Source organism: Phodopus roborovskii, unplaced genomic scaffold (assembly GCF_943737965.1).
Source record: "Phodopus roborovskii unplaced genomic scaffold, PHOROB, whole genome shotgun sequence".
NCBI classification, from domain to species: domain Eukaryota; kingdom Metazoa; phylum Chordata; class Mammalia; order Rodentia; family Cricetidae; genus Phodopus; species Phodopus roborovskii.
The window spans coordinates 75,572,286-75,587,112 of NW_026126418.1; the positions used below are offsets into that span (position 1 = coordinate 75,572,286).

General features: G+C 40.0%; 1 protein-coding gene across 7 annotated transcripts in view; it reads right to left on the bottom strand.

Moving 5' to 3' along the window:
* Gapvd1 (GTPase activating protein and VPS9 domains 1) overlaps nucleotides 1-14,827 on the bottom strand; it is a 73,947-nt gene that overhangs the window by 33,851 nt on the left and 25,269 nt on the right. For 2 of the 7 annotated variants that reach the window (XM_051185264.1, XM_051185261.1), the window contains exons 7-11: nucleotides 12,578-12,658; nucleotides 10,221-10,381; nucleotides 6,849-6,978; nucleotides 4,586-4,711; nucleotides 1,510-1,683 (exon numbers count right to left, since the gene is read on the bottom strand). In XM_051185264.1, coding sequence (XP_051041221.1) covers nucleotides 1,510-1,683; nucleotides 4,586-4,711; nucleotides 6,849-6,978; nucleotides 10,221-10,381; nucleotides 12,578-12,658 — 672 coding nt within the window. The remainder of the gene's footprint in view (nucleotides 1-1,509; nucleotides 1,684-4,585; nucleotides 4,712-6,848; nucleotides 6,979-10,220; nucleotides 10,382-12,577; nucleotides 12,659-14,827) is intronic. The other 5 variants (XM_051185269.1, XM_051185267.1, XM_051185268.1 and 2 more) reach the window with 3 other exon arrangements.

Sequence of the window (14,827 nt, forward strand, 5' to 3'; positions counted from 1 at the left end):
AAACACCAATGTACAGAAAACAGAAATAAAATCATTTATATAAAAAAAGAGACATTTTATTTTGGGTCATGAGAAAGTTTTGGGAACAGTTAAAAAGTAAAAGCAAACTTTTACAGATATAGGCTCACAAATGTCTCTAACTCCAATTCCAGGGGATCCAATGCCCACTTTTGGCCTCTGCAGATATCAGGTACACATACATACATGCGGACACTCATAATATGAAATAGAAAAGAGAATGTCTGGAACTTGCCTAAGCATGTTTTGTTTTGTTTTTTTGTTTTTTTGTTTTTTTTTTTTTTGGGGGGGGGGACGCAGGGGAAGAACAGGAAAAGAAAACTGGCCATGTGTGTCTAATTGCTGAAACTCAAGGCCAGGTACAGTGAGTTCCTACCATTCTCTGTGTTTTTGTTTTGTTTTTGGTTGATTTTTCTATGATTTAAAAAAGAAAATGAAAGTAATAATTAAAAGGCTATATGAATCTTTCAAAAGTCACAAAACGGCTTTCTAAAAAGGGTAGGTTTTGAATCTAACGTAATAAACTGACATTTGAAAAAAGGAAAAACTGAGCCAGGCAGTAGTGGCCCATGGCTTTAGCCCTAGCACTCGGGAGGCAGAGGCAGGCGGATCTCTGTAAGTTTGAGGCCAGCTTGGTCTACAAAGCTACACAGAGAAACCCTGTCTCAAAAAAACAAACAAGAAAGGAAAAACAGGTTAGTTGCCCTTTGGGGCAGAATAATTCCTTCCAGAAATGAGTTAATTTCACTTTTTTCTATGGTTTTGTGGTGCTTGATGATGGTCCCTAGACCAACACACATGATAGGCCAGTATTCCACTGATAGCTACACCTCTAACTCTCCTTTTAGAGAACTTCAGTGTTCTATTAGTCCATATTTTATGACTATAGTCTGTCTATAAAAACCTTCATTTTAAGATAAGGTTTTTATCCTCAAAAAGACAATAGGTTAATCACAAACTAAGAACATATACTGTGCTCCAAAGATAATATTTGACACGTGGTCGTTCCTTCTTTTAAGACAGTTTCTCTGTGTAGCCCTGGTTGCTCTGGAACTCTCTGTAGATTGAGCCAGCCTCAAACTCAGACCCTCTGCCTCCCAAGAATTGGGATTAACCTTACTTTCTTTTGTAGTTTTTAAAAAGTGTGTATTAAAACTGTGTTTAAAAAAAAAAAACAACATGGCACACATGGAGGTCAGAGCACAAATTCTGGGAAACAGTTCTTTCCTTCCCTGTATAGATCCTAGGTCAGCACATAGACTTAGCAGCAAGGGCCTTTACCAGCTCAGCCACTTTACCAGCATGGCAGACATTAACACAGATGGTAGGTAATGCATGACTATTTAGGTTGGGAACTGAAATGCCTTGTTCCATACAGAGACCAGCTCCCCAGGCAGTGCTCAGAGCCCTAACCCTAACCCTTCCATGAAGAACAAATGGATATAACAACTAAACAGCTATTCATTCCTAGAAGCCTTAAACACCAGTTACCTGCAATTTCTTGCAAACGGTCTTCATCAACGTTAGGGTCAAAATCACTTCCCAGGACATCAGTGCTCCAGGTCTCACTCACTGTCTCGGATATGTCCCTATCATCTGTCAGTCCCATCATGTCACGGATCTCAAACTTCCTCAGCTTGTCATCAAGATTGTCTTGTGTTGTAGCTATCAAAAACAAATTTAAGTACTTTAAAAATTATACTTTTTGGTTGACCTGACAGAATTATATCTTTAAACTTCAAGTTATTTATTTTATCATTAATAAGCACACATTCCAGCCTGCTCCCCACTGATCAGTTCAACACAGTTAAGATTAGCAGAGATCCCCACCTAACCACTGCTGACAGGAGATAAAGGAGCCCAGTCTAAATTAAAGAAACTAACCCAGGTGGTAGCAGAGCAAAGGTAAATGTTTCAGAGTAGCTTACTGGATCCAATTAGTGTGTTAATAACTAAGTGGTAAGCCCATATGCAAACTATTTTACTTGGCAATAGCTCAAGTGTATCTTCTAGAGTTTTCATTCTTTCCTAGACAACTTTTCTACATGTTTTGTGTATGTGATGCACACACAGAAGCCAAGTGTGCTTGCTATTGCTTTCACCTTCCAATGAATTGAAAGCTCACCGTCCAGCTAAGCAAGCTCCAAGGACTGTGCTGTCTCTGTGGCCCACTGCTGAGGTTACAGGCACACATGGCTGTGCCTAGCTTTTACATGAGTGCTGGAGACTCAGACCAGATTATCAAGTCTTGCATAGTAAGCACTCTTACTCATAAGCCATCTGACCAGTCGATTCTCTTTCTGTAAAATTGATTTGGTTTTTGGTGATGTTTTTTGTTTTGTTTTAAAACAAAACCTCAAAATGGCATGAAATTATGTTCCTCCCACCTCACCCTTTCTCTCTCTCTCTTTTTTGTTTTGTTTTTTTGAGACAGGGTTTCTCTCTATTGCTTTGGAGCCTGTGCTCGAACTCGCTCTGTAGACCAGGCTGGCCTCAAACTCACAGAGATCCACCTGTCTCTACCTCCTGAGTGCTGGGATTAATGCATGTGCCACCAATGCCCGGCTTCCACCTCACCTTCTCTGAATGATGGGATAACAGGCGTAGGTCACCACATCTAGTTCAATTCACTTTCTTCCTTTTTGTTAAGGTAGGGTCTCTGTGTAGACCAAGCTAGCTTGAAGTCCTCTCCCTCCTGAGTGCTAGGGTTAAAGACATGCACCACCATATCCATATCTAAATTCACTCTCTTTTAAAATTTATTATTTTATGTATATGAATGTTTTGCCTGTACATATATGTATGTGCACCACAAACATGCCTGGTGTTTGCAGAGCCCACATAGGCTATCATGTGGGTGCAGGGAATGGAAGCAGGGCACTGTGCAAGAACAGTAAGTCCTCTTAGCAGTGTTATTTAACAGAGTTCTCTAAAATTGAGACATTCCGTCCTGAAGGAACGCTCTTTAAGCAGGATGTAAACAACTCAGAAGAGCTTCAGAAAATCCCTGAAACTGTCCAGAGTCACTAGGCCCCCTCCTGCCAGAGTAACAATAAAAGCTGGCGGTCCCTCTCAGACAAAGAATCAAGAAAAGACAAACTGCCAAGAAGAATGTGAGACCAGACCAGATGTCAGGAAGAAGCAGAAACCAGCTGAGCTGCCTGGAAGAGGTTTAGACCAACTGAGTCACTTAGATGGGATGCACTCCAACCTGTTGAGCTGTCTGAAGGCTGTGCAGTGTGCTCCTGGTTCCCAGCTTTTCTGAACTATCACTCATGCTTAGGTCTCTGAGTAATTTCTACTCCTGTAAGTAACCCTAATGAAAGTCATGGTTAACCAAGTTTGGACTTTGGTCATGGGCTCCCCATCTGGAGTGAGTAGACTTGTGTAGTGTTTACCCAGGAAATTTGTCATACAACAAATGGCTGAACCATCTCTCCAACCCTTGATTCACTCCCTAAGTTAGAATTTCACATGTGAAAACTGTCAACTCATACAATGGAATCACTCAGAAGGCCTGTAAAAGATGTGTTTTTTTTTTTTTTTTTTTTTTTTCTTTTTTGTTTTGATTTTCTCTGTGTTAACAGCCCTGGCTGTCCTGGAACTCGGTCTGTAGACCAGGCTGGTTTCGAACTCAGAGATCTGCCTGCCTCCTGAATGCTAGGATTAAAGGTGTGTACCACCACCTCCTGGTAAAATTTGATTTTTCATTCAACCTCAAAAATTGGCTAATTTTAGGTTTCTCTGTTATGTGCAATACATTTAATATCAATTGATACACTGAAAACAAATCAACTATGGCAATATTTCTATATAAACCATACACTCCAATGACAACACTGTTTTTCTTTTCAAAAATAAATATCTAGGATGGCTTGGAAAATTCCCTAAGTAATTCAACTAAAGTTGAAGAATCACTACCTCAAACTCAGTTGAGAATATGTGCCCTAACTAGAAGTTTTTGTTTATAAGATTTTATACACAGCTTTCATGTGTATGTAATCAAGAGGTCAGAGAGCTCCAGGGATCTGCCTGCCTCTGCCTCCTCACCTCTCCATCCTTCCATTCCTCCCACTCCATCCCCAAGCTAAGGTTATATGTAGATGCTGGGTATCCAAACTTGGGCCCTCATGTTTGTGTGGTGGGCTTCTCACTGAGCTTTCTTCCCAGCTTCCTTTGTTTCTCTGTGTGTGTATCTGTGTGACTGCCCGTGTGTGTACATGCACTGGTGTCATGGTGCACATGTGGAATGCAGAGGACGACTTACAGGAGTTGATTCTCTCCTACTAAATGGATTCCAAGGATCAAAGTCCATCACTGGGGTTGGGGGCTCTTAGCCATTTGTATACTGTTATTTCCTTAAACTAAATTCCTTGAGCCTTGAGTAGTTACCATTGTACACCATAAATATTAGAATTAAGGACAGTAAATATTACAGAATTTAAAGTAAATTATACTGCTGTAACTAAACCTAAATCATTCACTTCCCAACTAAGCACATTTTTAAAAACTGAAGGAGCTATGAATAAATACAACTTTAATGGTCATTAGTTAACCACTACTTTACCTTGTTCATGTTCTAGCAGCTGGAGTGCTTCAACTCCATTACTCCCAGAAGGTCCTGCCCCAAGCTCAGACACAGACTCTCCTTCCAGGTCGAGAGAGGACACCGAATTGGAGCGATTAGAAGGACCTAGAGAAACATTTGTCCTGTTAGCAATCTTTTTCAGACATTTACAAGTTTCCACGTCACATTTCATGCCACGGAAAGACCTAAATCCTGGTTATTGTTTTGTTCTGTTTTGAAACAAGGTCTCACTACATATCCCAGACTCATCTCACACACTCAAGTCTTCTGCCTCAGCCTTCTGAGCCCTGAGATTACAGATGTGTGCCATCATGCCTGACTTAACATGTTTATGATATATGATTTATTTCCTTAAAAATATAGATGCCTTTGAGCCAACAGCTCTGCTTTAGAAATTTATCTTTTAAAAAATTAATAAAAAAATAAGCTAAGGATACTTGTTATAGAACTACTGTAACATTTAAAAAGTGGAAGTAATTGACTTCTGCACAGGACGTGGAGGGAGCAGGTGACACCTGGACATGCAGAACAACATCAGCAAGTTTGTGGACCTGCATGCTCCACAAACAGCAACATCACTAGTGCCAAGGACCACTCATTCATCTAGATGAATGCAAACAAGGCTGACAAGGTCACAGGCAGGTTTAATGGCCAGTTTAAAACCTATGTCACCTGTAGGGCCATTCATAACATGGGCAAATCAAACAATTCTATTTTCTGATTGGCTAAGGCTAGTGGAATTGTCTCAAAGAACTCTTGACTAGGAGAAATCGAGGAATATTGGTAATAAATAAAAGTGGAAAAGTAAGTAAACAAAGTAAAAAGTAGAAGCATTCTCCCTTTCTACATACAAAAGAATGCTAAAATAAATTGATAAGCATTTTAGATACTAAAAATCCCTTTAAAAGCATGTTATTGCCAGGTGTGGTGACCATGTCTTTAATCCCTTGGGAGTACTTGGGAGACAGAAGTAGGAGCACCTCTGTAAGTTCAAGGCCAGACTGTTCTACATAGTGAATTCTGGGCCAGCCAAGGATACATAGTGACACCTTGTCTCAAAAAGAAAGATGAAAAAACAACATGAAAATAAAATCAAGATAGCTAATAAGAACACAATTTATTGTAATTTAAGAAAAGTAACATGTGAGAGAAAGACACGGGGAGGGCTTACTAGGGAAACGTATCATAAAAAGTAGAAAGGGGAGGGGGAGACCAGCCTCCAGGGACAGGAGCAGCAACTGAGCTGAAAGAGGGGTAGAGGTGGGGGACACAGAAAGATGGAGGGGAAAACGAGAGGAGGGGGAGGGACAGACAGGAGGAAGAGGAGGATGGGAGGTGGCAGGGCTCTGTTAGAAGGGAATATAGTGAATATGCACAGGTAGTGCTCTTAGTGGCCACAGCTGAGGTTGCATCCTGTCAAAACCCCAAGGACAGGCCAGTACAGATGCCTGAATACAAACACAAATTACAAAGGGAATGTTATTGGCACATAAAAGTAAAAAGGTTACAAAACATCATGAGCTTAATTTTGCTATAAATAATCCAATATCAACTGTTAATAGTGAAATTACAGGTGGGTTTATTTCTTTTCCACATTTTCTAGAGTGAACATAAGTTACTCATTTATAACTTCTCTTAAATGTTAGTAAACTGAACTATTTTTCACAAACAAAACACCCTAATATATGAAATGACAAACTCTTACTTCACAATCTGTCTTAGAGTTGCCTTTTTTATTTTTCTCCTACTCCTGAAGATTAAATCTAGGAATACCAGGCAAATGTTCTAGCAACTAAGCTATACTCCTGCCCTCAACTGCTTTTTTCATTCCATGGTGTCCTGATTCATAAAGGCATGTGTGAGTGTATATATAAAGGAACACAGAATAGTAAGAAGTATGCACAACATCCTGAGGTGCTAGAAGTAGTAAGTCCGCCCTCCCCATTTGCACATGCACTAACTATATCCTTCTAAAGGAGCTCTATAAGCTTTGACAGAGATCAAGGCTAAGAATCACGTTAACACTGAATGAAGGCACAGTCTCATTTTGTAGGACCAACAGCCTCTTGCAATCTAAATTTTACTCAGAAAACAATCTTCCAGCCATTTCAAGACTAATTAGAGAAATCAGCATTCTCCTCCTTAGTGAGAGGCATGGGTAGCTTAGGTATACTTTATAAGGCTCCTTTAAAGAACACAGAACAACTGGGATCACACACTCCTAAATGCAGTAGCCCTTCACCTTCAGATATGCCTTCCAGATTATCACTGCAGAGGGAAAAGCGCAAGGTTTTGTCAGGTTTACCGTGGAGTTTGTTTTCATCAACAGGGACATCTCCTTGTCCTCCATCTGAGAGCTGCATGTTTAGGACCTGAAAAAAAATAAACAATAGAAATAGAATAAAATTTCTGGCATATCACAACCGAAAGACTACTAACAATAAACCAAGAATGCATATTCACATTCCTATTTTTAATCTTTATTTTCACTTATTTTACTGTTTTATTTAGTTTTTACATTCCAATACCACTTCCCCTCCCCCTCCCATTTCCCATCTGCTCCTCAGAGAGCATTATTAATTATTTTCAACTAAAAGCCCATTTGTAAGGCCTATCAAGCTTTCACATGAACTCAGAACAAAGTCTTAAAGCTTGAAGTTTAAAGCTTAAAGTTTGAAGCCAACTCAAGCTATATCTTCTCATCCTTCTACCAGGGTCAGCAACTGACAGTCAAACAGGGAGTCAGTAGAGAAGCGCAGGCATCACAAGGCTTCAATGTTCTCTTCTGTCCACTTCAGCTTAGAGTTCACCAAGGAGCTGGCAGATTTTGTTGTGTTTCAGTGTCCCAGACTAGCCCTGAATCCGTGAGCCCCTGCCTCTATGACCTGAGCACTGGAATTACAGGTGTAAGCCACTACATCTGAATTTATGAGCTTTGACTTTCCAAGCTAACAATGAATTTTCTTGAAAATTAAGTCATCATTTATTGAATATAAGTTGTTGTTTCTAAGCCAGTAAGATCAACAGGTAGGAAAGACAATTGCTTCTAAGCTAGATGATCTGAGATCAATCCCCAAGAACCAAAATGTGTGAAGCATTTACATACAGCACACACACAGAGTCTGCAAGACGCTCCCTATAATCAGAGTTAAGATTTCTTCTTCACATTTGCCTTTAACTTTATAATCTTTCAACAAATTCTTAAAACTGATTTTTTTTTCTCTAACATTCATCCCCCCCTTTTTTTTTAATTTGATTTTTGAGACAGGGTCTCTCTCATTGCCCAGACTACCTTGGAAAACCTATGCAGAACAGGCTGACCCTAAGCATGCACTCTTCCTGCCTCTCCCTCCCAAGTACTCGAATTATAGGTGTGTGGCACTATGCCCAGACACTCTTTTATTTTTCATTGAAGATTTTTTTCCTGACTTCTTTTTATTTATTTATTTACTTATTTTTATTGCATATGCAGTGTTCTATCTGCATATTTGCCTACACACCAGAAGAAGGCACCAGATCTCATGACAGATGGTTGTGAGCCACCATGTAGTTGCTAGGAACTGAACTCAGGACCTCTGGAAGAACAGTCAGTGCTCTTAATCTCTGAGCCCTCTCTCCAGCCCCTTCATTGAAGTTTTTAAAAAATTAAATCATGTGTATATGTTGGAAGGAGAGTACGTGTGTGAGGGGAGGTGCCTGCAAAGTCTAGAAGAAGGCATCAGATCTCCTGGAGCTACAGTTATATACAGTTGTGACCCAATGTTTGTGCTTAGTCCTCTATAAGACTAGGATGTGCTCTACAAACTGACTTAGTGGAGCCCATTCCATATGGAGACACCTCGCCCAGCCCAGACACAGGGGTGTGGGGGTGGAGAGGTGTCTTGGTCCTGCCTCAATGAGATGATGGGACAGACTTAGTAGACTTCCTAGGGGAGTCCTTACCCTCTCTGAGGAGCAGATGGGAGGAGCTAGTGGGGGGAAGCAAGAGGTAAGGAGAGAGGGGAAACTGGAATTAGAATGTAAAATAATAAATTAATAAGAAAAAAAATAGGATGTGCTCTTAAACACTATGACACTGTAGTCCCTAATCTCATTTAATTTTTTTTTTTTAACTTTGAGCTAGAGATTGCTCAGCATTTAAGAGTACTTGTTGCTCTTCAGAGGACCTGAGTTTGAGTTCTAACACCTACATGACAGCTCACAACCACCTATAATTCCAGGGTCAGGGGATCTAATGGGCCTCCTGGTCACCAGGTATGCATGTGGTACATACATGTATGCAGGCAAAACACTCATACACATAAAATAATCTTTAAAAAATTTTTATTTTCCTAATCTTTTATTTATTACTTCAATTTTCCCCCTAATCACACAATAGGATGTATGTACTAAGAATTTTGAACTCTAAACAGAAATACTATTGCTCTACCACCAGATGAAAATGAACAAAACATTTCCTACAAATCACTAGAGAAGTCTTACCAAACTTCTATACCACAATGCCATGGCTTTCCTTCCTGTCTTCTATTGCTACTAGAACAACTCCTTTTGTTTTTGGCATGCTCCCCAACTTCAGTGTCATGATGGCTCTCCTCCATAACTGTCCACAGGAGCTTAGCACTTGTAAATGGAGATACAAACCAGTGGTAGAGTGGTTGCCAAGCATATAAAGTCCTGGGTTTAATCCCCAGCACCAATGATCAGGCATGTAAATCCTTAGCACTCAGGTAGACAGAAGGATCACAAGTTCAAAGTCAGATACTAGAGATACGTATATCGAATTTTAGTCTCAGAGAGGAAGGAAAGGGAAGGAGGAAGGGAAGGAGAGGTTTTTTTTTAAAAAAGGAAAGAGAGAGGGAAAGAAAGAAAAGAAGAATTGATATAATCTGAATGTTTGAAGTTTCCAAAGAGTCATTTGGTGATTTAGATGGGGTGACTGGTTTGCAAGGGCAAAACCTCATAGATGGGGTAGTGTTCTTTTAAAATCAACACATGCTCCTTTTTCCACAAGGCACAGGAAGAGGGGACTATAGCAGAGCCTAAGAAGAGGGCTGGAGAGGTGGCTTAGAGGTTAAGAGAACTGGCTGTCCTTCCAGAGGTCCTGAGTTCAATTCCCAGCAATCACATGGGGGCTCAAAACCATCTGTAATGAGATTTGATGCCCTCTTCTGGCATGCAGGCAGACATGCTGACAGGACACTGTATACATAATTTAAAAAAAAGGAAAGGCCCTAAGAAGACATCATACACACCTGGGTCTTGGACTTTTCAGCCTCCATAACAATAAAATAAACTTTTGTTATTTATAAACCACTAGTATTTTTTATATTATTTTATATATTTTCCATTATTTTATACATTATAAACCTCTATGCTGTGTGCAATGGCATATACCTAAACCCCAGCACTTGAGAGTTAGAGGCAGAAGACCAGAGCTCAAGCCAGCAATGGCTACATGAGACTCAGTATCAAAACACAAAATGAAACAAAGCGCTAGGCAGTGGTGCCACTGGCCTTTACTCCCAGTGCACTCAGAAGGCAGAGGCAAAAGAAGGTAAATCTCTGAGAAACCCGGTATTGAAAAACAAAACAAAAAGTAGTAATACATTCATACCTCATTTTCTGACATCATTCCTGGAGTAAGTTGGGGACCTGTCCCTAAGGAAATGACCAGAACCTCTTCTGGTTGGACCTCCTGAATGGTTTCTTGAGATGATCCTTCATGGTCCATATGTAGGTCCATTAACATATTACTTCGGCTTCTGCTTCGAGTTGCTAACAAATATTTAAGAGAAAAAGTCAAAATGAAGAAAATGGCACAAGAATACAAAAATGTATTTTTTCTTAATGTTGAACATTCATGCATGCATAAAAGATGATGGTGTAAACACAGTCAGGAAAAATAAAAAAAAAAAAAAAAAAACAAACACTAGGTCCTGCTAGTCACTCCCTGATGACTAACACAGATTCTCCTTCAAAACTGACCATTAAAGGGCTGGAGAGGTTACTGCTCTTACAGAGGACCTGGATCCAATTCCCAACAACCACATACTTTCTTACAATGGTCTGTAACTCCAGTCCCAAGGAATCTCACACCCTCTTCTGGCCCCCACAGTCACCAAGCATACACTTGGTGCACAAACATGCATGCAGGCAAAACACTCATACACATAATACAAAAAAAGTTTTAAACATCATCAGAAATAGTGTTCCATCTCCACTGAGCAGAAAGGCTACACCTGATCACAGCTGTGGTGCAGGAAATACATACTAGCCAATCAGGATTTCAGGTACAAAAAAGGAATATCGTGTTTCTCATGTTTTTAAGACACTTGAACTATTTTTCTTACAAAATGTTTAACTGTCAGCAGTCTCACATACTAATAAATGTTTAAGTGCTTAAAAATGCCAGGTGAAAACCTAGTACACAATTAAGTAACATGTTTGGTCTTATCTCTGTAAGATAAAGCTGTCCTAAGTAGCTCAGAGAAGCCTGGAACCCACCATCACCACTATTTCAGAAGGTAGAAATCTTCTGGATGCTGAGATGACTCCCAGAAAAGGAATTATACAATCACTGACAAACCCAGGGTCAGTTTCTGAAAGCACATTTCTTTCTTCTGAAATACATCAACCCTTTCCAGAGACACAGAGGATACTGCTTTATGTTAAAGTGAGAAGTGAGGTCCTTTTTGCTTTACTGAAATAGTCTATAGAAGATTCAGACTGACAGGTGTATCAGCAGTAAAAGCACTTTGCTGCCAAGCCTGATGACTCCCCAAAGTTGACCTCTGACCTCCACCTATATATGCTGGAGCACCTGTACACACAGACACACACACACACACACACAGAGAGAGAGAGAGAGAGAGAGAGAGAGAGACACGCGTGAACAACTCTGTGTAGCCCTGGCTGTCCTGGAACTCACTCTGTAGACAAGGAGACAATGCGGGCCTCAAACTCAGGAGGTCCACCTGACTCAATCTCCAAAAAATGTTTCCTTTTAATTCAATTCATTATTTTTTGGTTTTTTTTTTTTTTTTTTTTCCTACCAGTAATATCTTTTCCTCTTTCTTTTGTCCCTTTTCCATTTCTTTAGTGTGGGATATACCACAGCACTCCTGCAGAGGCAAAGGATAGCTTCTGGGAGTCAGTTCTCTTCTTCCACCATGTGAATCCCAGACATCAAACTCACATTGTCAGGTTTGGCATCAAGTTCTCTGATGCCATCTTCCCAGCCTTACAAGTAGTACTTACTTTTTCAACTATTTTGTTATATATTTAAATATCTATCTATCTATCTATCTATCTATCTATCTATCTATCCATCCATCCATCCATCCATCCACCCACCCACCCACCCACCCACCCACCCACCCACCCACCCACCCATCTATCTATCTATCTATCTATCTATGAATGATGCTAGTCAATGCACTCAGGGCCTGTCCATGCTAGACAAGCACTCGACCACTGAGCTATCCTATCCCAGGCTTCACCCTTTTAAGAAATTTTGAACAATGAAACATTCAGTTTTTGTGACAAAGTGACCTAGTCTTTTGTGAGAAGTTTAACCTTTCTCTCACAGAGCAATCAGTACCCTGTACAAAGTGGAAACGCTCTGATGGTACAGTACAGTGAAGACAGACAGAGGCAGGGACAGAGACAATCCTCATTTCACAAAGCTACAGATACACTCATCATCACTTACATTCTGAAGTCACCTCACCCCAACTACCAAAACCTAAGACAGACCCACCACACCTTTCTACCCTCCCCCACATCTTCTACTTAACTGTGAACACAGCATTAACCTCAAGCAAACTTGAAAATTGTAACTCATAAAAATGCCAAGTGATCAAATTTCATGTAGCAACTTATAAAAAGCAAAAGCAGCATGCACACAGAGCACACCTGTGATTATTTCTAAAGTATAATTATGGAAGAAAAGGAGAATGGCCTATTACCCACCAAACGGGGTTACTAGAGGGATATGAGCAGTAAGATTGGTGGCTGAGGAATCCCAGGCAGTGATGGCTGCTAACTGTTGTCCTGGGTTGCAAAAACATTAAATAGAGAGACAATCAACCCTCTGAACATTGGAAACATTGTTTAAAACATGAAATTAAATGCAACAAGTTCACATAACCATACAAAAATGCTGGGCAAACATTCAAAATCTTCTCCCCATTAAACCTATCTCTAATAACATTTTCAAGAACCAGAAAAGGAAAAAAACTAATGTACAACAGTGAATATTGGGGGTGTCCTCTACCAAAAATGTTTTTTTTTTTTTTTCAGGTCATTAAAGTATAAATAATGAAATTGCTAAACATAAAAAATATTTTTTTAATCAAAAGAAAATCAGGGGGTTTTTTGTTTTTTGATATGGGGGGTTACTGTGCAGCTCCAGCTTCCTCTGCCTCCTGAATGCTGGGAGCAAAGGTGTGTGTGTGTGTGCCACCATGCCTGGGTCAGAAATTTATTTTTTGTTTTTTCGAGACAGTTTCTCTGTGTAGCCCTGGCTGTCTTGGAACTTGCTCTGTAGACCAGGCTGACTTCTAATTGAGAGGTCTGCCTGCCTCTGCTTCCTGATTGCTGGTATTACAGGCATGCACTATCACTAACTGGATAGAAATTTATTTTTAAAAGTCTATTCTGTTATCAGTGAGCTGGGTATTCATTTAGCTACATAGGAATGAACTCTATCTTCTTAAATGGATCTCATTCTCAGCTTAAGTTCCTTTATTCCAAATAAGATGTTTGTCTGTCTGTATGAGATATGTTCCCAACCTTGCAGCCAACCATTGCTGGCCTGGAACTTCTCTTGTGAACTAGACTAGCCTTAGGCATGAAGTGATCCTCTGAGGTCTTGGTATTTCAGGTATGAACCACCAACATGACTAAGTAAGACTTATTTTATTTTTCAGGCAGGGTCTCACTATGCAGCACTGGCTGCCCTAGAAGTACTGAGATCAACGGTGTGCACCACTACCACCACATTATTTCTATGTATATGAGTATGAATATATGTAAGCCGTGAGCATAACTGGTGCCCATGGAGGTCAGAAAGTAGCACAAGAACCCATGGAACTATAGTTATGGATGATCCACCACATGGATGCTAGGAATCAAACCCAGGTCCTTTGGAAGAACAAGTGCTCTTAACTACTGAGCCATCTCGCCCTTTTTCCCATTTTTCATCATAAATCTGATATTTTGAGATAGTTAAGAAGTCCAAAGACTTAATAATACCACAGTCCTGTTGATATAAATCCATATTATGTCAGATGAGAAAACATTGATTTTAGAAACTATGTTCATTTAAAAAAAAAAAAATCAGTTAACAGAAGTTAAAATCCACTTCTTTAAAATGTGTAAAGTTGCACACCTTTAATCCCAGCACTTAGGAGGCAGAGACAGGAGGATCTCTGTGAGTCTGAGGCCAGCTTGGTCTACAGAGGAAGTTCCAGGACAGGATTCAAAGCTACAGAGAAACCCTGTCTCAAAAAAAACAAAAACAAAAACAAAAAAAAAAAAAAAAAAAAAAAAAAAAAAAAAAGAACAAAGCCCAAAAAGATATGTGTACGGTTGCGCTTAGTACTTGCCTGGCATGTACAACCCTAGGTCTAATCTTAGACATCCCTGACCCCCAAAAGGAAGACACACAAAGCTTACATAAATTGAATATGTCTGCTGTGCAGCTCATCAGGATGGAGACGCTGGAATACTCTTGCTCCCTATGCTTAATGTTCTCCTTTGCTTCTTTGGTCTACGTCCCACCCATTCCTCAGGAGAGAGAGTAAGTCCCACTCCTCCTACACTTGGCTAATTTATGATCCTGTGACCCACGTGCTTCTCTCCATGGACACTTAGTAGGGAGAGCGCTGGTCTTTCGTTCTCCCTGAATGCCTATGAGTGACTAACCTGACACTATCAGGGCATATGTTTATTTATGGCATCTGATAGAGTGTTCCAAGTGCAACACAGTGGCCATACCATGCCTGGATATTTGTGTGGACTAAATGGAACATCTATAAAAGGCTTACTTAGTGTCCACTACAGGCTACGTGCTTGTAGACAGATAACACAGACTAAGTGAGTAAAGCCTACTTAAATATATATGCGCACACACACACACACACACACACACACACACACACACACACACACACATATATATATATATATATATTCATTCATTCGTTTATTTATTTAAAG